Source organism: Pelecanus crispus, chromosome 2, assembly GCF_030463565.1.
Source record: "Pelecanus crispus isolate bPelCri1 chromosome 2, bPelCri1.pri, whole genome shotgun sequence".
Classification (NCBI taxonomy): Eukaryota; Metazoa; Chordata; class Aves; order Pelecaniformes; family Pelecanidae; genus Pelecanus; species Pelecanus crispus.
Window position 1 is genome coordinate 151,680,724 of NC_134644.1, and position 21,609 is coordinate 151,702,332.

The 21,609-nt window shown below is 38.6% G+C and overlaps 1 protein-coding gene across 2 annotated transcripts in view; it reads right to left on the bottom strand.

Annotated features, from left to right (window-relative positions):
- Positions 1-2,641: 2,641 nt before the first annotated feature.
- YWHAZ (tyrosine 3-monooxygenase/tryptophan 5-monooxygenase activation protein zeta) overlaps positions 2,642-21,609 on the bottom strand; it is a 28,032-nt gene continuing 9,064 nt past the window's right edge. For both annotated transcript variants that reach the window (XM_075704701.1, XM_075704700.1), the window contains exons 3-6: positions 11,202-11,325; positions 7,229-7,392; positions 7,040-7,135; positions 2,642-3,700 (exon numbers count right to left, since the gene is read on the bottom strand). In XM_075704701.1, coding sequence (XP_075560816.1) covers positions 3,641-3,700; positions 7,040-7,135; positions 7,229-7,392; positions 11,202-11,325 — 444 coding nt within the window. In that variant the 3' untranslated portion in view covers positions 2,642-3,640. The remainder of the gene's footprint in view (positions 3,701-7,039; positions 7,136-7,228; positions 7,393-11,201; positions 11,326-21,609) is intronic.

Consider the following 21,609-nt stretch of genomic DNA (forward strand, 5'->3'; position numbering starts at 1 on the left):
GCTGCACAGACTGCTTACCAAGAGGTGGTGTAGCTAGTTTAGCTACTGCTTCCCAGAGGGACCTGAAGCAAAAGGCGGGTAAAACATAGGTGCCAACTGGACTGTCAGAGACTGCTTCTACAGCATCTTGAACTTGCATCTTTAAACTCTGCATGCCCTTATTATCATTCTGGAAGCCTTGCCCTTCAGGAGCACAGGGCTGCAGGGTGGATGGCAGGCCGCCCTCAGTGCAACAGGCAGTTCAGCGTAGCCGCCCCCAACCTCTCTCACTGCGCTGCCCCTTCAACCTGTGCTGCCTAGTCCATAGTTTGTAAGCACTACGCAGTTCCTGTAGAAATAGCATTCTGTACTGCAAATGCGTGCAGTGTGACTGCCGCATGAGAGGCTCAAAGAATTCAAGGCCCCCGTGAGCCTGTTCTGCTCAACAAAGCAGGAGACTACATTGCAGAACGGGCTGTGCGCTGTGTGAAGCAACACTGACGCATTTCAGGAGGGTCTTCAATATCAGAACAAAGACTAAAAATACATGAAAATATGGTTGTAATAAGAGGAGGCTGAGCATTCAATACAGGAAATTTTTTTCATGATCAAACAGTGTAGATCACTCTAGTGGAAGAATGGAGGAAATGAAGACTGAGGGGCGAACCTTCTGTGGTGTTTAAAACATCAGTTTAGGTAGTGAAATAAGAGGTGGCTTTCTTTTAGAAAAAACAAACAAAAAACCCCCCCACAAACCAAAACCAAGCCAACAAACCAAAAAACACCGCACCAAAAAATTCAAATGACCTTCTATATAAAGATACTTTGTGTTTAAAGGAACAAGAGTAAAATATTTCTTCTGCTATATCCCACCAGTTGTCATTTGATTATGTGCTTTTTAATTTTCAGTAATACCTTGATTTCTCCAGGTACATGGAGTAACTTTACAGAACCCTATTAACTCAAAACTTTCTTAAACAGTTGGATAAAGGTGGTGTGATTTTTTTTTTTTTTTTTTAAAAAAAAAGGCACTTTCAGGTCATACTATTTTATATAGCTTAAATTTAAGTTTTGAGTAAAGCAATTTACCATGCAAGTTGAAAGCCAAATCCTTTCAAGTTATGGAAGCAGGCAACATCTTTATTAAAGCCTTTCTGAGACAGAACTCACATTTGCTAGAGAGTGAGCTATGGTCTTTCCTTTCTAAAAGTGGATCCAATGTCCCCAAAGGAATTTTTTTAGTCATGGTCTGCCAACTTGCATTGCTTCCAGACTGGAATGTAGCTCTTTGTTTTGTAAATGTATTTGAGTACTGCTTTTTCCTTTTGACAAGTGCTTTCATGTATTAAAGAAGTCATTGTTACTTTTTGCAGTGGTAATTGAGGGATATACTAAATTCTCCCTTATTAAGCCTCATTAACCTTTGCCCTCCATATTCTTCCCTTCTTCCTGTTCTTAATCAGACTCTAATTTTTATTACCTATTATAACAGATTATTAACTTTCAATTCTAGGAATGGTGACTGGTGTCCTTAACTACTTTAAGGTTTAAGATTATCCTATCCACCTTTTCTACCAATCTCGATCCTTAAATTCTGGGACCAAGGGCTCAGCTGCTTCTAGAAATGGAGCATCACATTCCAAATCCAATGACCATATGTATTTTAACTTTTTTTTTTTTTAATGCAAGAAAAAGCCTACACTGATAAAAGTCAGACCTGTAACTTGCTGAAGTCCACTGCATGTGCAAAAGGGTAAGGCAATGGAGTTCATGTTCAGTGACTTGGTTCATCTTATTCTTCCAGCTATCACATTAACCTGGTGACACCAAGATAACTTTTTCACCCAAATAAAAGGTATCTCAAACTAGAAAATACTTACACTGTGCTTAGAGGTGCAGCTGACACCAAGATAACTTTTTCACCCAAATAAAAGGTATCTCAAACTAGAAAATACTTACACTGTGCTTAGAGGTGCAGCTCAATCAAGAGAGAGGCCACTCAAGCTTGCCTTATGTTGGCTACATAAAGACAACAAGAATTTTTTAATACAATTAAATTATTTTCCAGGAGTCTCAGTTCTTGGCAGAGACATGATACTGTTTGAAAATTAGTCTCCATTTCCCTGTAATTATTTCAGTTTCAAAAAAAGTATCTACAAATGTCATAGCTATTCTGTGAATGCCATCAGTGCAGACCTCACCGAGGACAAGGAAAGGAAGAGCATCGTTACTCTGGGGAGCCTTTCCACAAACTGAGCTGTAGTGCCTGAACCCTCTGAACTCCACAGAGGCTCCTGCTCAGTTCTCCTCTGAAGGGCAAGCTATGGGTTTCCACATAACTAGACCTATTCCAAAGGTCAGCTCTTAAAGAACTTCATATGCCTTTTGCCGTAAGTCTGGGGACCGTATGTTTGTTAAGGTATCTCCAGAGTCCCAGAGAGACAGTTAGAAAGCTGTGGGCATCTAAAAGTTGAAAATTAATTAGAGCAATCATAAAATCAGATATGAAATATTCAATCTGGACTTCCCTGAAATTCACTAAATGCCTAAATGTGTATTAATATTTTCCATAATAAAAATACTTCATATTGAATTTGTGTATAATACTGCCATTACTCTAAAAGGTGTGGGAAGACAGATGACATGAAATCTACACCAAAGGTAGTTGAAAAGTCCATTCATAAAACTTTTATTCCACTTACATCAACTTAATACACATGTTCGAACAGTTATGCTTGGATTGTTCATGAAAAGTTTGTAAGACATTAAACAAAGCTAGCCATCATCTCAAGTTATTTCCCTGTTAACTATTTTTACAGCACATGCATGTTAGGCAAGTATCAAAAAAAAAAAATCACAAAAGCAAAAAACCTAAAAAAGTTAAATACATGGGTTTTTGTTTTACTGCTGTGCTCGATATACAGTGTCATTATGGATATCAAGCAATTCATTTTTTACTGCATCTTTACTTGTACATTTGTTCTTAGGTTGCTTAAACCATTTAAATACAAATAAAATGTGTAGCAAAAATAATGAAAGCAACAGCAGGTAACTTTACAAATAATGGAATGTGAACCGTTTCTCTGTCCTTCTCTAGAGAAAGCTGACTGGGTTATCAAACTGTCTTAAGGAACACTTCAGCTGCAATCAAAGATGTATACTTGATTGGTATATTCCACAGATTTCACATGTTGACCTGACATGCAATATCTATGGGACATCAGTTTATTCACAGCCATGTGTGCTCCAGCTTGAATATTCATGCTAACTACACCTGTGGCTGCAACTGATTATCCCTTTTTTCCATCATGACAGACCAATATGCAAGCAGTCATCTTTGCTTGACATAGAAAGCTGTTTTAACACTGGCCTTGTGGGAAGCCACAATGTACCAAAAGTACTATGCCAAACATGTAAAACTTGTATAAAAATTTCACAACCCTATATTGGCCACCTCAGATGAAAACAGGTAAGTTCCCCAAATGTTAACTGGCTCTATTCCCCTAATATTAAACAAAACCACATGGGAAATATAGAAATCCAAATAGAAGTAACATAAACCTGTCAAATCGTAAACAAAAACTATTCGTGGGACAGCATGGATGACAAATGGTCTACTGTGTAAATTTCAGAATGAGGCAGATGGAAGTTGGAAGGCTGGTTAATTCTCCCCTCCTTCTCCTGCTTCGGCTTCATCTCCTTGGGTATCCGATGTCCACAACTGTTTGGGAAAGAAAACAGAATAAAATATGTAAGATATTAACAATTATGACTAAATACTAATAAGGAATTATTAGAAAGAAAGCCTACCTCTTAAATAATAATTTTGTAAGAGGTCCTACTAAGCACCATAGAAAAAAAAAAAGCACACATTAACATGACTATATTTCTTGGCTATTACTTCTACACAAGACATAATGGAAATCTAGTCCTAGGTGCCCCAACCCTACACTGCATTTAATGAGGAAGTTCATGAACAGTCAAAACCAGAGTCTCATATCCACAAGGCTCACTAAAATATGATTACAAGCAGGCAATAATCAGACCTACAGAACAGATATATGAAGAACAAGGAACTAAGAATACTTGGTTTCCTGTGGATTTCTACCTTCTTGTCATGTGAGCTTTATGCATCTTTCTGAAGGAAGAGCTTCAGTAAAGGCCTCTCTCGACATCCAGCATTAGGGTGAATGCTACCTTTTCTTCAAAACAGGCATCTGAAGTTTTTTGATTTTTTAAAACCACAAACATTTCACTGAAATCTCTGTCCCTTAGCTCTATTCAGTAAGTCGTGCCCCCCTTCAGCAACTTTTGGAACACAGAGCTTCCAAACTTGGAGGGCAGGGCAAGGAGGGAAGAAAATCAGGCTAAACACGCAGTATGCACAAAATCTTATTTTCAGCTCCATAAAATCATACTAAGGAGCCATATATCAAGATTAAGTACCAACTAAGGAAACTAAGCATCAGTTCCAGAGCAACATCCAGGGCAGAGAGATTATTTTGTGAACCAAGTATTTTGCCACGCTGGCTGCTTCCAAACTATTACCAGCCCAGTATGATTTGTAATCTCTCGCTTTATAATCTCTTGCTTTATGGAGTTATAGCAGCATTAACCGAATCCTTCACGCTCTATATCATAAGGTGGTAAAACCTGAGAACTACTAATTCTCTCTCTACCTACAGTCTACTCTCTACCTACACTAAGCTCTCACAAGATGCTAAAAAAAACAAAAACAAAAACCATAATCAGAAACATTTTATTCTTTCCAGGGGTACAAGACAATAGAGAAACTTGCACAAGACCAGTAGCTTTGTTCTTGCTCTGACCATAATACACGATATCTGCACTAAATGTTCCTTGCTGAAGGCATTAGGCAACAAGATAGTTTACTGGAGACAACAGCATACTCATCTGCTTCTAGCCTCTGCACTGCATTCTGTACTACATTATTAGAACACTACGTTATTCTCAACTTCAGTGCTATTCTTATAAGGAACAGTTAGTAAGAACAGTTTTATTAAATTTTATCAGAGGCTTCTATCCTAAATCCTCATCTTTAGACTATCTACAGATACATACATATACATGCCTTTATTCATTAAATTAAAAGGGCCTGACTGGTATGAAAGGAGGATTACCAATTGAGAGCACAGTTTAACAAATCTGCTGAGGAAAAAAACTCTTAGGGGTAAGGGATGCCTTTTCTGGTTTGTTTTGTTTTTTTAAGAAAAAACAATTTCATAACAGAGCAAAGAAGCAATTATCTAGCAATCCCAGTAAAACAGATTTTGACTTGATAGATTAAACAACCCTCTGAACACTTGTCTGCCTTCAGTCCCCACTGAGAACGAACACAGACTCTTCTTCAGCCATGCAAGACTCAATGTAAAAAGAATCAACATTGAGGAAATCGCTCCTGCACGTAACTGATCAGCATGCTGAATCGCTGTCCAAAGTCTTTGTAACAGACTTACATGACTAGCAGAACAGACCTTTTTCACATTTTTGAAATTCATTGCAGTCTTTGTCAGTCACACATACATTATAGCTTATTTTCTACCTCAAGAAGTTGTGGAAAAACAAGAAATGCACTTGTACAAGTCACGCTAAGCATTTAAGGCAAGACATATCATCCATTCAAGAATACAGAATCCTGCAGCTGTCTACAGCTTTCCCCCTTACAATGGAAAGCTCGTATTAATTATCAGGCCTACTACCATAATTCACACACTACAGTAGCTCACTCCAACTTTTGCTCTGGTATGAAACAATTTGCTTTCCAACTGCTATGGCAAGCTTTACATTATTTTTACTGGGAAGCTAGCAATTACAGTGAGCTTCTATTCTCTATTTCAATGCCACTCATTCCGAGGACAGCTCTTGAGCAATCTCACTCAAGGGGACAGCACACACAGACATTGAGAGTGATGCCAACCCTGTATCTGTCTCCATTACAGAGGTTGAGAAATCTCTTCAATTTGTTTTGTAAGTAAAGGTTGGAACAATCACAAGCAGTTATTTCAGTAGTGTTAAGTTGCTATTCTAGTGGAAAAGGTTCCAAGGAACAGGGAAATAAAGTGTTGGAAACAAAAGCAGAAAATATGGCAACTCCAATTTTATGCAACTCTACAACTTTACTTCTTGTTATGTTAAAAGAAGCCCAGCTATTTTGTCAATGTCTCTGATATCAGATGCACAGAATGTGAACAAGGGGTTACATCTGGTGATAAGAGATGCTTCTTATTTTTTCAGTTCTGGCTTGCAGCTCTCCCTTCCCACCCCCCGAAGACCTGGGAGTGAACTGTGCCATTAATTACACTATTGCATGTTTGCTTACATTTACTGTTTCATTTGCTTTAGATGTTTATCTTTGCCAGTTTTAAAGTTCAAAGTAGGTTAAAAAAACCCCACACACAAGATGAAGATTTTGATTACTCTGACAGAGCAACACAATCTTGGTCCATAACTTACACCACAGACAGCTATGAGTCCAAGGGAAAAAAAGAATTAAGACAGTTGTTTTATGACTGCCATGGAAATAGCCTGGCTAGCATTGATTCTAATTTCAGCTTTAGCAAAATTAAAATCAAACAAAAAAAACCAAACCCCAAACAACAGGCCCTTAAGTGGACCTGCTAGCTTTGTTTGTAGTTTTCATGTAGGATCTATTCCTTGCATATGCAATCACACAGAGTAAGGAATATGAAACTTGACGTAAGTTTTGAAGAGGCAAATGCGACTATCCTCAAATGCTATTTGACAAAAGATAACAGCTTTGCTAGTCACAGTCCAAACTACGCCACTTAAATAAGCTAAATTCCTTGAATAAAAAAACCTGAAAAATGTGGTCAATTTGTCATGTCAGGAATTAACTAGCATGCAGACAAAAAAGACTAGGCAGGAGAAAAAGATGTAGCTCAGAAACATGATGTACCGTAAACTCATGTGTAAGTAAATGACAGACACAGCTCCACAGCTAAAAATGAACAGGACAACTCTTGAGTGCCACAAAACCCAAACCTGTTATCAACAATATGCAAACTTTAATGATACTCACTGTCAAGTTGTCTCTCAGTAACTGCATTATTAGCGTGCTGTCTTTGTATGACTCTTCACTTAATGTATCAAGTTCAGCAATTGCTTCATCAAAAGCCTGGTGTTATAAAAACAAACAACTCCATTGGCCATGCGACAAAAGGTTATGCAAATAATATAAATGGAATTTCTGCCCCCCTCTTAGACTTACCGTTTTTGCAAGGGAACAGGCTTTCTCCGGAGAATTAAGAATCTCATAATAAAACACGGAGAAGTTTAGAGCCAGACCTAATCTGATAGGATGTGTCGGCTGCATCTCCTTTTTACTGATTTCAAAAGCTTCTTGATATGCTTGTTGTGATTGCTCCACTATCCCTTCGGGGAAAAAACACACACACACACACAAAAACCACAACAAGTAAGCAATTCATATACTGTATTCAGACATACAATCAGGACTGTGTTCATGCTCGCATGAACAAACTATGTTAAGAGTGAATGCCTGGGAATGAGCACTTTACCTAAGAAGTCACTGTTTATGAAGATTTTACTAAATTGCATTTTTAAATTATTCAAAAAAAGGAAATTGTCATTGACCAAATCACAGGTTTGAGTCTCTCCCTGCCACCCTGTGACTACTTGTATTTACAAATGTTTGCAGCAGTTTTGTAGCACTTAAGGACTATAAAAACCACCACCTAAATGAAAGGTACAAAATTGAAGTTTTAACTACACACAGGTTCGACGTAGTACCACAATTTCAATGTCTTTAAATAATACAAAGCATTACAGATCCACATTTTAGTCACAGAAAACACTGATCACTTTTGCCTATCATGCTGAACCCTTTCAGTAACAGTCATCTACGGATTCCCATTCAAATTGCTTGGCAAAGATAGTGTGGCTTACCTCAACCTGAATTAAATATATATTTTTAAAAGCTTCCAACATAGTTCCATTTCCAATACAGCTATGGAAAGCATTTTTACCTAACTTAAATGTTCTAGTACCTATAAACTTTGAAGCAATGGAGAAAAATTAACAATTGGTCTCTTTTTAGAGATTAATCTTTTGCCATTCTCTTAATTGGTTCAATTGTGCAAGTTATAAATGGTTGGTGTTAAAAACCTACTATATCTTGTATACTAAGATTGAAGAGCTCATCAGTTTCCATTCTCACTGAATGCACTTGAACTTATGAGCAGACTGTGCGTGCACAAGTCAGAGACCGTGGCCCAGCACAACCCACAAGCTGGACTATGCCCTTGATGACTGCAGGAGGCAAGAGATGTGCTAGATGCTGAGCACAAAGAGACCGTTGTTCCTGCACTTTCCGAGACTGTTAATAGCATCTGAAAAAAAAGGTGGGCAGGAAGTCATTCAATTCAGATGCAAAGGATTCCAATGCTAACATTTCTGGATTAAACCAGAAATGCATCCCGCATGATCTCTGCAACAGTGCCAGTCACATGTATTCAAAAATAAAGGAAAGGAATTTTAGGCTAAGGACTCAAAAAATATATTAGTACTTAAGTCAGAAGTACTCAAAGTCTGAGAATACCAATATTCAGGACATCTATGCAATCTCTATTTGTTCACCTTTATGCATGCACAAAAATTAAAGCATCATATTGCCCTCTTCAACAGGGAAGAGAGAAGACACTCACTGCACAATTATTCAACACTTTGTCCTCTCTACACTCATCAGTAATAATGGAGTGCTTCGGAAAAATCAGACAACTGCCATAATGCCTTGAAAGTGAAGTTGGTATAATATGGTTGAGAAGAACCAGGTTTACTCTAAGTTAAATTTAGAAATAGTGAGAAGTACTCTTCTCATAATGGAAAAGCCTTAGAAAATGGCACTGTTTATGAAAGGCAAAAACAAGCAGCAGGAAAAACATGTAACTTCAAGGAATGAAGCTGAGCATTTTATTTTTTTAATAATTTTTCTTTAACATAAGTAACTTTAAAAAAGGCCTGTTTTTTTCCTCCTTATTTTAGAAAACAGTTTCCCTTTGTGCAGTGATTTGAGGAACTTAGTGCAAAATTTGATGTATTCTGTTAATTTTTAAATCAGTCACCCAGTATAAAAAAAAGTTGCAAGATTTTTAACCTTGAATTCTTTATAAAGTGTTGTACAGTTCCAAAGTTCAAGGCTAAAATAGCAGGGTGAGGTACCTGCTTGACATTCCTGTCCACTAGATTGCTGTAAGAAAACCCCAGTCGATGAGATAAATGATCTGGTTTATGAAGATAAAAATCCAATTCCTAGAGTTGGGAGCTTTATACTGTTGCTGTATTTACTGCAAAAGGCTGAAAGAATACTGTCCAACTAAATGGCCATTATTTCCTAAACAATAATTATCAACTGCTCTTCAAGGTCACAGAGAGCATACAGGAAAAGCCTGTGAGATGAAACACTTAGCAGGAAGAAAAAGGGAGGGGGGGGAAAATCTTAAGTTTAAGAGCCATTCTTAAGTTTAAGAGCCATAGCAACTATGAGCTAGATGGGTTTTCAAAAAGTTTTCTTCATCTGGAAACCCACTAAAAATTGCTCAGCTAGGAGACTGGGTTAAATAAAAATGAGCTTCAAAACCACTTTAAACAAAGATTTTCACAGTCTAATTTTAGAGTTTGTAACTTAATCCTCAACAGAAAAAGAAACTTTGGGACTCAAAATATTGTACCTTCTATGCATGTGAACAGAGACTACTAAAAGGAAGAGATAATTACTCTCTGTACAGTAACAGATCTAAAGTACTGGTTACATGTGCAATTCTGCTGCCACCAAGACTGGGTCAGTTTGCACGCAGTAAAGCATCAGAAGTCAAATCAAGCCCTATTATACTAAGTCTTAAGTATCTTTATGCAACTCCCTATTATCCAGCATACCAGGGAAACTGGGTATATGTGGTATATACATACATATACTGCTATATGTAATGTGGATATAACACATATGCCACAAAGCTAAAGCAGACGTATCTGTCCCCTTGAAATTATTCCACATCTGTTTCACCTCTATACCAAACTAGTTTGTGAAGTCACGCAGACATCCTTCTGTATCATAGTGGGAGAGCTTATTAGCTTGAGAGCAGCACAAGGCCACACGGGCACAACATGTTCAATAGCACCGCAAGGAACCTACTAAGTCCTACAAAAGGGCGGAGTGCCACCAAGCATCAGCCGCACAGCTGAATGGTTCTCCGATAATCCCCAAGTGTCCCAAGTCCATGCATTCAGATTGTCTGCACGCTCCCAAACATCCCACACTTCTGCAGACTGAGCGCAGACTAAACCGAGTCTGCAAGAAAACAGCTCAGGGCTAGCAGAAGTTACCAGATTGGGCTCTGTGCTGAAGCGCGCTGCTCTTCAGGGCACGCTGCCAGCAGTCCTAAACTGGCTCCAGGAAACAGCTTAGCACTGTTTGCAATGAGCTGTATCTAAACACAGTGTGTTGTTCTGAATTGAAGGTGACTCTGCGTGGAATCAGCATGTTGTTCGGGTATCTCTTCAACTACAGCAGTTAAGCCACCTAATATATTAAGTGCCTTATATTAAATTTTCTAACTAAATTTAGGTGAAGGCAACTTACCTGCAATTATGACAAGCTGCTTACATGAAGATACAAGAAACTTGAGGAAATAAAAAAATTTGGATATTAAACTACCATGGTTATGGAAGAAATTTTCCTAACTGTAAGATTAGTTTTATCAATCCTTTTCTTCTCCAGGTGGTTTCTAGTCTCTCTGCTCACTGAACCTATGCAGACTTTTTGTATTCTGTAGAAATGCAGGAGAAATAGCATGAATAAGACTTCAGAAAGCTACAAGACTTTGTCTCCCTACAAAGAGGTAAAAAAAAAAAAAAATACTCAGCCAGGCAGAAGATGCATAAACCTGTAGTTCAGTGATAAACCAGATGCACGCATGTGTAAGTTGGAGTTGATTTCAAGATTTCATGACTGAACATCTGTTCCCTGCTTCAAACAACAGAGGTACATGGAAACTTTCGTAACTCATTTGAAAGCAAACAACCTATGATTTTTCTTCAGAAAACAGGAAGCCTATTACTAAAGAAATTTACACCCAAATCAGAATTATTCTAAAATTAGTCATGTCACCGCCCCACCAAAAGCAATCTAATTTGACAATGTTTAGCCACAAGCTGACATACAATACCTTTCTTGTCATCTCCAGCAGCAACCTCAGCCAAGTAACGGTAGTAGTCTCCTTTCATTTTCAAATAGAAAACTTTACTTTCTGCTTGTGAAGCATTAGGGATCAAGAACTTTTCCAACAGAGACTAAAAGAGAAACAAAGAACATAGTATTTTGAACATACATACTTTTACAGCGTGCTGAACCAACAATTCAATTATACTACAAGCTATTTCAAAGTCAAGACAGCTTTACTTTTTGCCTATTTTCTTCACATCCTACATAGCATATTCAGCTAAGAAGAACATGTTCTTGATCACAATTCTAGGTACAAAAAGGAATGCTGCATGCTGTGACTTGATGGGGAGAAGAAGGCTGTGTTAATTTAGCAGATGTGTCTGGTATGACCAAAGGAAGGGTTTCTATAAGCCATTATACGGTAACCTGACAAAAAGAAGGTTATCCAAAGAGTCTGGGCAGAGGGTATACAGTGGAAGAAAGTCTGCATCTACAGAAGATAATAAAAGGATTTGAAGTACCAGCTGCCAAATCAGAGACCCAAGTATCTTACATACATAGGCAATAAATAAGCCTCGTTAACCTAGTTCCCATTAACTGGAGCGCTGTACTGGCATCACCAGCAAGTAACTGCAAGGTGAACCTGGATTCTTGCATTTCCAGACAGCTGACAACCTGACAGTCAGCTGTATAGCACTGAAAAGGATCATCCATTTGACTTTATGTGCTGCCCTAACAGGTGTTTCCTCTATCTTCCAAAGCAAAAGTAGCTCTCTCGAGTCACTGCACCAAATCCTCCCTGTGGGCTGCCAGTTAATACCAGTTTTTTCTAGATTATTCTAACTGCTTACTAAATTAACATAGCAAGTTCCCAGCTGTGGCAGTCATGTAATTTAGCAAGAGTTCTATTATGATGAAAAGAAAAAAAAAAAGGGGGGGGGGGTAAATCACTAGCTCCAACACATTTAGTCAAATTAAGGTACAAGCTTGTCAAACTTCTTGATATTGAGTGCTTAAAGTCAGACTTTGAAAGAAAACCCAGTTACTTAAAAGCCAGAAAAAGTGCAGAAGTGCTCCTGAATACTCAAAATTAAATCAGAAGCTGTTACATATACTTTGGTAAGGCTATGTAGCAAACAATTTTTTTAAAAGAGGTTTTACTAAGAATTTTTCTGTCTTTTTCCCCCCTGTAAATTAGATGACTGACATTTCAGTTTTGCCTCACTGTTTTTACCTCCTATTTCCAATGACACCACAGAAATGGACAATCTAACTCGGTTCCAACCCACAGAATGATGGCTGCTTTACAGTACTTTCCTCTAGACAGTACGCAGCAGGTTAAGCAAGTGCCTTGCACGACATACTCGTGGTATAGGCATGCCCAGAACATGGTAGGCTGTAACCACTGTACCGTGACACAGGTTCCCATGGTACCTACTCTGCTTAACAGGCCAGCTGACAAAGCTACAGAAGACTGTTTGTTATTCACAGAAAGAGCAAGAAGAGTGAACAAGTTTGATTGGTTAGGGATTTATTTTTTTTTTTAAATTAAAGTACTGCTAATTCATTTATATAAATAATGAATATTAGCCTGGTAGCCTCAACCTTGTGTGAAACCCTACAAAATGAAGTGACCTATTATGGTAGCTCGCTCTCATTTCTATCTCAGCAGACAGGGCAATGAAATAATCTGGCTGGTGGAAACCAAAATTAGACAAGGTTCAGCTACGCCTATGCTCCAATGAGATTAAAAGCCTGCTAGTGGACTTTCTTTATTGGTTTCAACATAATGGAAGGTATTTATTCAATCACCTTTACTATTAAATATTTCCAGTATTGTGGGGGGCGGTATATAGCTTCATTTTATAACCATGCAGGGAGACATCAAAAAATACCACAAGTCGTTGCTTCCCATCTGAATGACAGCAGAGACAACCCTTTGGCAACAAAGGAAACACAACACAAGCAAGTTGGCGGCAGCAGCAGTATTTTTATTGGAGCCAGTCAAATGGGCTGCTGAGCTGCCTCATGCCAAGGGCATCCTTCCGGAGGGTGCACCACCGTTGGAGGAGAAGGGTTCAGAGCCACCTCTGCCCCAGAAGGCTCTAAGGTATATGGCTCAGGCACTTCAGCTCTCTGTAACTACTTACGCACTGTGTTCTCACCATTAGAGAACTTCAAGATTCACAGCTATGACATTTTTCACCAGTGCCAAGAAACTCTGACTTCAATGACAAATGAAGGTTCCCAGCTACTGAGAATAAGGCTCCTTTTTTTTTTTTTTTTTTTTCCCCTGTAGGACTGCAATTAAGTCAGGTGTGTCAGTCTGCACCTACCCTTCTGGCACCATGGGGAGTTGCCCTCCTTCTGTACCCTCCATTAATCGGTCAGACCAAAATATTTTCAGTGATTCTAGAAACAGAACTTATTCATCATCCGTATAGAAGGTCATTCAATTAAAAAGTACAGCTCTGCTCCCTCCCATAGCAGCACCCTAACTTCCAGACTTAAACTTCACTTAGGTCACAAATGAGGTAAAGTTGTTTGCAAACACCCAGTTCAATGGGTGAAATGCACCAGCAGACAGAGAAAAGGGAAGACTACCAATTGAGAAAGTCTTCCTAATCAGATAGATGCTAGCAGGGCACCAGCAGCTTGGACAGTGTGTAAACTTTGTACTGAAAAAAAGTTTTAAATGCATGCTGAATTTAGAAGACTGACAAACTAAGAAAACCCTTTTGAACAGCTATTCATAGAATATAGCCTATGCAAAGAGGCTTCGACTCCAAGACTGCACTGGTAGCTTGCTCATATCTGGATGAAAGACTCTATTCTATACAAAAAACACGTAGGACTGGTAGGCTACATATCTTTGGGAGAATTTTATTTATGCCAAATATTTAATAAACAGCAACAACAAAACCTGAAAGCAGATTACCATTTAAAAGCTAGCATGTGAAATTACTGAAAGGAGATCTCTCCCCTGTTATTTATCTAGTACTATATATTCAGTTTCTCCTGTTTGTACCAGTCTTTTTATTTCAGGATATATGTTCTTTTACTGGCAGGAGTAAACACTAAACACTCCTTTAAAGTTAGCCTGAAGATGCAGAGTACACTGATTTATCCTAGAGAGTGGCTGTGAAAGCCACAATCTGCATGGAGGTGGTCTGGCTACAGAAAGCCATACAGACGAGACCAAAAAAACTACTGATCTTTTAGAGTTCAATTACAGAAGACCACATAAAATGTTAGGCATAACAAAAGGCATAACCAATCTAACACTTCGTTATCTGTTAACACATCTGCTTATGGGAAATATGTTTGGTAGGGTTTGTTTTTTTTTTTAAATAGCTTTAACTGCAAGGCTTCTCTGGAGGATACAATTTTTTTCCACAAGGAGGAATATCTTGATATTTAAGTCCTATTGATGGGTTCTGTTTGTCCAAAGCAGAAGAAACAGCAACAATAACTGTTTCAAAAACAGAAACAATAACTGTTTCGATAGTACCACCAATATATGCCTACCTTCTCTCTCCTTTCCAGTTCATATGACAATGTTTATCAGTATAGAGCTGATCACCACATAGGCCACTGAAGTGCTAACAGCTAATCCAAGACTGGACCAATAAGCTGATCTGTAATTACTAAGTTTGTTAGGTGATCTGCATCACTGCAATGTGTAGAACACCCTGACAACTGAAGCCCATACAGCATGGGTATATTATAGCTACATGGTATGCAGCTAAGCCCTCATGCTCATTCATGACATTCCTGCTATCGTGCCAAATTCCCATCCATTTTTGATATATACTAATATGCACTAACTACAACTCCATGGGCAGCTAATTACAGTGCCTCAATCAGAATCTGGTAGAAACAGCTTTTTAAACAAAACAAACCACCACTCCCTGCCCCCGAAGCCCCACAACTACTCAGCTGTAATTGTCAGAGCTTTTAATTTGACAGCAAGAATCTAACTGCTGTGAAACAAACCATAGCATTGTAGTTAATTAGGCAGATGCAGCAGCATCTTAGAGCACTTTCCAACCAAAACCTGTAACAGCTTGTACAAGTGCTTGTAATACTTTTCATAGCAAAGTCATACACAGTCTTTCCAGAAAGACTTAATGGAAATTATCACCTTTTTTTAAAAAACAAAACAAAACAAACATGCATGCACTAAATTTGAATATCAACTCTTACTAATATGCTGACCATTAAAAGATCAGGCTTCAACACCTCACATCTACAATTGTGATTACGACTGTTAACAGCTTTCTGGTACTCTCGACTGGGACAGACAGCACATTCAAGCTCAAGAGATGTCAGCTATGCTCACACATACCATAGATAAATCTCATAAATTTGGTACGTTCCCCCACCCCCAGCAAGTATGCACTAGAGAAAAGTCTTTGTCTCCAAAGACATAACAGAGGCTGCACTCAGACAGCTTTTTTATTCTACTGGCAAACTTCAATCCTGGCTTATTTTAAACACTAAACTAGAAAAAGATTCACTTTCTTCATTCTTACGCACATTCTTTTGCCAGAGCAGGACACAGTCAACAGATGGCAACATTAGGCACCATGCGTTTTGAGCCTGTTTCGATGAAAGGCTCTATGGATTTGTTCCTGTGGTTTTGCAAGATAAAGTCTGAAAGGTCTGAAAGTTATCAGACTCTGTTAGGAGTGTGAAAGAAGCATGACGAGTAGGAATTCTGTGTAAAAAAAAAAAAAAAAAAAAATCACAAAAAACCCCACCCCAAACCCAACACCCAACCCTCTACAAAAAGTCTGCCTCCTCCTTACTGCAAGTAGACATGCTTCAGTTTGTCAAGTCGTGGCGAGAACTTCAGTTGAAGACAGGAAGCCAACCCATAAAGACTTGAATAGTCCTTTCCTGATACTTGAAGCCTAAAACTACACTTCTTTTAAAAGCATTTGCTTACATCTTTGGCAAATGACTTGTGTGGGCTAGAAGACTATTCCCAAATTCATCATAAGAGCATTAAAACCAATGCCTCAGTTTTGCCTTGTTGCTTATAGTTCTGTGCATATTCCCCTTTATTAAAGGCTCAGTACATGTTATTGCCTGGGAACTTTAGATAATTATTAATGCACTTGAGGATTGCATCAACAACTCAATTTTCTATTTAGGATATTTCCCTCCTGACAAACAGGAGAATAAGAATGAAGTCACCAGATTCTAGAAAAAATAATAGTTGTAAATGAGCAGGTAATATATAGTTAGAGTACTGAGAGCAAGAAACTTTGTTTTTAAATATCAAAAATTAATTATTAAGATACACCGTTGAGTAAAAACTCTAGAACTACTGGAGAAACAAAAAGATATTGCTCTCGTGCAAAAGAACCAAGCTGCAGAATGGCAAAAATCCAAAAGAACACACTGATAAACATTAGGTAATTTAAACAGTATCAGTTTTGCTCAGAGCTAACCAGGCAGGCCTTTTTGTTTTCATGCAGCATTGAAAGACACCTGACATCTTCAAAACTAGAAATAATGTCATTAACTATAAGTTACAGAGGATTATTAGCTGAACTTTAATACATTTGTCATCCATCTGTGGTAGAAGCAAGAAAATGCCATGCTTCCATTAGCCTCCATTAAGGCCTAGGGACTTCCTGAGCCAGATGTGGTTTCTCTGAACGTAGTAATCTTCAACCATCCACATTCCACACATTGTCCAAACTCCCCTTACATCAACACAACCTTAATACCCACAACACACTATGGAGAAGAAGCTGGAGATATTTGACCACCCGCACATGAGAAAGTGTTAATTAAACCTACTTCCTAGCTTCATTAAAATAAAAAAAAAAAATTAGCTTATAAAAGCACTGGTACTCAAATCTGCATTTCTTTTAGAAGACTACCAGGTAACTTGAGATTATCCGAAGAGTTTCAGTACCATTTCCAAACACGAATCAAAAGCCCCCACTGCACTTTCACACCACCCATGTACCTATTTACTTTATTATCTACAAAGGAAGAAGGTGAGCAGGGGAGGAGAGAAAGAAAAATAAGGAAGATGTGATGGATGTTAAGAAAAGCGACATTCATCTGAAGCACTGTGTTAGAACAAGCAATAAAATTACAGTCTATTGCATCTTAAGATTCAGCTTTCCAGATGCCTCAAGATACACTTACCAACTGCAACCCAGAGAGATCAAGCTGCTCCTGTGTCCCAATGCTCCTAGGGCAACCACCCTTTCTTCCTTTGTGGCAGGAGATGCAAAACTATCCAGACTACCATTACAATGTTGACTTGCTATTTTCTGACTACTGGCACAGCTGAGCATGAGTATTTAACAGAATTACATGTATCAAGTATCAGGTGTACTTAGGCAGGCATTCAAAAATACTGATTCATATCAGTGTTTCCAGGTACACACTTTGCGGGAAGAGCTACATGTACTTGGTTTCATTGAGTGGAACCCACTAACCAACCAGCACAGTAACTACTATAGCACACCTTTGTTAGAAATCTGTAAAAGAATAGCTTATTTTGATGACAAGGTTATTAAAGTAGTCCACCTGTGCTGGACAAGTTCAAGACACCTATCATTCCCATAAAAAGCTAGTGTGTGATTTTTCCATGCATGTGTTTTCTGCCTCAGCACCACAGTTAGGAAAGTTATTCAGGCTATAAAACAACACGTGCAATTAGCTGCACTGCACAGATTGGCACACACACTACAAAAAGTTTAACCAAGCCATTTGTGGCCAGTAGAAATTTTATTTACACATTTGTCTGAATTGTTGGAGGAAAGTATTTGTGTTTTTAAGGGGAATACTTTTAGACAACCCCTTCCCAAACCCAGGCTGTTTTGAGACAGGCTCATTATGCTGCTTCTGATTACAGTTCTATCCAGAGCTCAGGATCAGGGCTCTGCAACTGCTGCCTCACATGTGACCTCCAACCCTCTTGGGGGAAAACCAAAAGGACTGTTCTGCTGTCAGCCTTCTACTCTGGCCAAAAGCAAAGCCTCTTGTTTAAAGCTAGCTACAGATTTCTACGTACTCATTTGCTCGTTAGAACAGGAACACAAGAAAATCTGTCAAAAGCTAGTGGCTGTTGTGGCACTGGAGATGTCTCCAGTAAAACATCTGCTGAAGAAGGAAACAAGCCTGCTGCCTGTTCTCAGTACCAGTTATTCTCTCTTCCCATCAAATTGGCTGCCCACACAGACAGTAGCAGAATTTTGAAAAAGGTTAGAAAAGAAGCCTGGCTGGAAGAGACAAGGTGAGAATAATGAGCCTCAGCAGGGGAGAAATTCAGAATTTGGGACAAAGGACCTTCAAGGGGCAAGGAGGAATTTGGTTGCGGAGTTCATGCAACAGTGGGAGATGTGACATGCATAGGGACACCTGGGACTAATAAGAAGAGCAGGAAAAAGGTACACTTGGTTAGCAGCTTTGCTGCAGTCAATCTGGTAAAGATCCAGAAAGGGGAAAAAATGGAGGAAATGAGGCCTGAGTAACAAGAGGTAACTGAAAAGAAGAACTAAAGGACTAATGCAGAAAAGGGAATCCTGTATTCCTGAAAGAATGGCAAGAAATTTTAGCTTATTCAAAAAAATACTACTAAAACAGCATAAATGTGTTTCTTTAGAAAAAAGAACAAAAGCAGTTATCACACACAGGCAGGCAGAGGAAAAAACATGGGAGAAAAAAGTAGGACACCCAGAAAAATCATCTTCATGCTGACACGTATGCTGGGGGATAGAACTAAGTCAGTAAGAAGTAGGTGTATGCACTGAAACACCTACAGAGTGCTTAGAGGGAAGATATGGCATGTATGGACAGACACACCACTGGTCTCAAAAAGAAAAGGATGAGAAGTGAGGCAATGGTGAGCAGCATCTCTCATTCCACACTTTTGCAGCCATAGCTCTCCTTGCAGATCTACCCTTCCCAACTTGGACCACTGTGCCCTTTAGTACCTTGTTCCTTCTACCACTTTGCTTTTCAATTAGTACTTATGGCAAGGGAAGCAAATGTGCTTAATATCAGGATACAATCTTTTGAGATTATTCATAGAATATCTCGAGTTGGAAGGGACCCATAAGGATCATCGAGTCCAACTCCCTGCTCCTCGCAGGACTACCTAAAACTAAACCATATGACTAAGAGCATTGTCCAGATGCTCCTTGAACTCTGACAGGCTTGGTGCTGTGACCAGTTCCCTGGGGAGCCTGTTCCAGTGACCGACCACCCTCCCAGTGAAGAACCTTTTCCTAATGACCAGTTTGAACTTCCCCAACGCAGCTTCATTCCATTGTATCGTCTCCTATCACTGGTCACCAGATACAGGAGATCAGCACCTCTCCCTCCACTGCCCCCCCAGCCCATGAGGAAGCTGTAGACTGCGATGAGGTCACTCCTCAAAAGACTTTTAAAGTCATTCATGCCAATTATAACAGATTTTTACCAAAGTATGCTTAACAACACGTGACAGTGAAGGAACCAAATTCTGATGCATAGGCAAAAATACTTCTCCAGTTTAGTAACCAACTCTGAGAAAACTCATACGAAAGGCAGCAGCCAATAAGACATTTAATAGAAAAATAATCAGGATTAAACTATTTAATTGGTTGAGGCATTGCTATAGACATTAATACACAAAACAGTTTCTGCTGAGGATCAAAGCCAATACACAATTTTTACCTTTTTTTTTTTGGCATCATCTCATTAATATTGGGGACTTGCAACAAAATAGAATGGTGCCAAATGCATCGATCATTATTCTTTGAAGAAACAGAGCATCTTCTGAGAAACTTGAGATAATACAAAATTGAAGCCAATTGAGTTGGATGAGAATTTCTGCTGAAAAAGTAGGTCTAAGTGACAGCTATTGTGGCTGTACTCTGAACCAGAACAGATTCTAGCTGTCTTAAGACTCTATGGTTTCGGTCTCTGAAGAAATACTACTAAAAACCCCCATAAACATGATGTAACACCTTTTATCCTTTATATGAAACAGAAGTAGGAACCATTTATCTTTAGGAGCTTGTACTCTGAGCAGATCTGGAACCTCCTGAAGTGGACTATGTATCTATTACAAGTTCATTATAGCATACTATGTTAATAAAAGCATTTTATTAGCAAAAATGCCATTTTAGCGATATAAGCCTACTCTGCGTTATGAGAATCTGATCAGTTAGAGATCAGATTCCCATTGTTAAATATTCTGTTACCTGCATAATCACAAAGGGTAACAACACCCAGGAAAAAAAAAAAAAAAATCCACAACTGCTCCCTGCCTCATTTGAGCTGCATTAAATCTGATTTAAAAAGTTAAGAATTTACTGCTCATCTCAGCAGCAGCATGACTTATTATTCCTTCTCATTAGAAGTCGCATTGCCAATCTTCTGTCGGATTTCAAGAAAAATAAGCAACTATGCAAGAGCTGACATGCAGTAAAAAACAAGTTTAAGAAATAATCACAATCTTAATGCTTTTCCATCGACTTTAATAGCACAAGCTTTCTCAAACTATTTCAAAATGGTAGTCAACTACTGCCTGAACGGACAATCAACTTCAGGTTCAGAGCCAGGAGCCACTGTGTCTGCCTACAGCAAAGAACAAGTAAAGCGTTTGAGAGCCCGTTTCTGAAAACACATACTTCTGTCAAGTGCATAGTAACAAGACAGAAGTTTCCAGATAAACCCAGAGATAGCATGGTATCTGTTTATACAGATATACAGAGATAATGCACTAACTCTGCTCATATTCTAAACGTTATACTTCTACCACTTACAGCTTTCGCAGGCACAGTAAGAGCTGGTGTCTTAACAATGCAGCGTTTCTACTCTTAGCCGTCTAAGTAACCAACCAGCGAAACAAACACACTTAGCAGCTTCACAAAATTACAAGTACATGCAATGAAGGTCTTGCTTCAACAGCACAGGAGGAGAGTATCAGTTTAGTCACCTGTAAGAGATCAACTTACTTCATTTTGCTGCTTAGAACTGCATATCAGCAGTAAGTGCATAAAGTACTTTAACACTGAAGGTTGCTGTCAAATAAAGCAAGTTGTTACTTAGTGCTTATACTGTTCAAAAGCATCCATGTACTTTTTTTTAAAAATCAAAGCCAATTATTAAACATTGAGGCCAAATGAAAGTAATATACTAGACTATTGGTTATAGTAAAGATTTGTTCTACTTCCAATAAATACAAGAGGATATAGATACATTTATATACATGTATACACACGTGTGTGCATAGCTAATATGAGTATCAGAGGTAACTACATGTTTAAATATATTTTTGCATTTATGCAGAGCACCTTAGCTGATTTTATGATAAATGGGTGCATTAAACACATATCAGCATTATGGATACACTTCTTGCTAATATTAATAAGTACTAGCTCACCTTTGCT